Raw genomic sequence first — 1,103 nt, forward strand, 5'->3', positions numbered from 1 at the left:
CTCTCCTTACCCTCCAGGACAATGAAACTGCTACTGCAGTGGGATTCAAATCCTACAATGATTTGATGATGGCTGGCCTTGTTACCTTGGCCGAGAAGTCTCCAATCGGTCAAGGTTGTGGAGAGTCCTCTGTTGATTTTACTGCTACACCTACACGTACACCTACATCTGCAGAGCATAGTAGATTGGGAAGGGGAGGAGATATTCAAGAACACAATGCCCTTCTGCGAACCTTGCGATTATCTGCTATCAATAATAGTGATTGGGATAGTACTAGCAGTAGCAGAGACTCGCAAGACTCAAGCAGTGGGGGAACATCCTCGTCTGGATACTCAGTGAATCTTATGGACACTGGATCTGGCTGTACTAGCCTCCCTGGCAAAGGTAATTTGAAGTCCAGATGTGATGATCAGATTTCTTCTAAGGAATCAAGAGATAATATGTTCACACACATTCCATTATATTCTTTGTGCATAGAGACCATTCGATTCATTTCTTAAGAAAACTTCACCATGGTTGGATTTTCAGGTGCGGTGATCAAGAAGTTCTTGAATACTAATGCCAGCCAACTAACGTTTCCCGGGTGCGTGATGGAATTGTTTTGCTTAGGGAAAATTTTATATAGTTGTTTTCACTGATAGGTTTTATCTTTTGTTTATCATTTTCGTCCAGGCTATTTTCCTTGCGTGAAACCCTCAAAGAAGGTGATCTATGTGTCTTCTTGCGCAACACTCACTTCTACACCATGTTGAAGGTTATAAAGCTGTAGCCTTTTTCTTTTTTTTTCCCATAGTTCCCTGACACAACTTAATACATAACAGTCGAGCATCTAATTATATCTTCTTCTTCTTCAGAATGACAATGCACTATACACCCTAGTTACTGATCAGGGCTACATGGTTTGGAAAAATTTGATCCAGGTATTTGCAAATAGTTGTGTATTACTTAATCCTTTGTAAGGAGAAGATTATTGTCCTGTCGTGGCATATGCTCTAGTTTCTCTTGTTATTATCAGGAATATATCGACAACATCAACAGTTTATCAAAAGAAGGCACGGAAGGCACGGAGATTGAGTAAGATTCCAAACTTTATGATCGTATTT

At 40.2% G+C, this 1,103-nt stretch overlaps 1 protein-coding gene across 1 annotated transcript; it reads left to right on the forward strand.

The window, feature by feature from the left end:
- Positions 1-10: 10 nt before the first annotated feature.
- LOC106321900 lies at positions 11-1,101 on the forward strand. The gene is made up of 5 exons (XM_013760116.1): positions 11-384; positions 529-583; positions 673-754; positions 855-920; positions 1,016-1,101. Exons 1-5 carry the CDS (start codon positions 66-68, stop codon positions 1,076-1,078), a joined length of 585 nt encoding a protein of 194 aa, XP_013615570.1. The 5' UTR covers positions 11-65; the 3' UTR covers positions 1,079-1,101.
- Positions 1,102-1,103: the final 2 nt, after the last annotated feature.

This window comes from Brassica oleracea, unplaced genomic scaffold (assembly GCF_000695525.1).
Source record: "Brassica oleracea var. oleracea cultivar TO1000 unplaced genomic scaffold, BOL UnpScaffold03769, whole genome shotgun sequence".
Lineage (NCBI taxonomy): Eukaryota > Viridiplantae > Streptophyta > Magnoliopsida > Brassicales > Brassicaceae > Brassica > Brassica oleracea.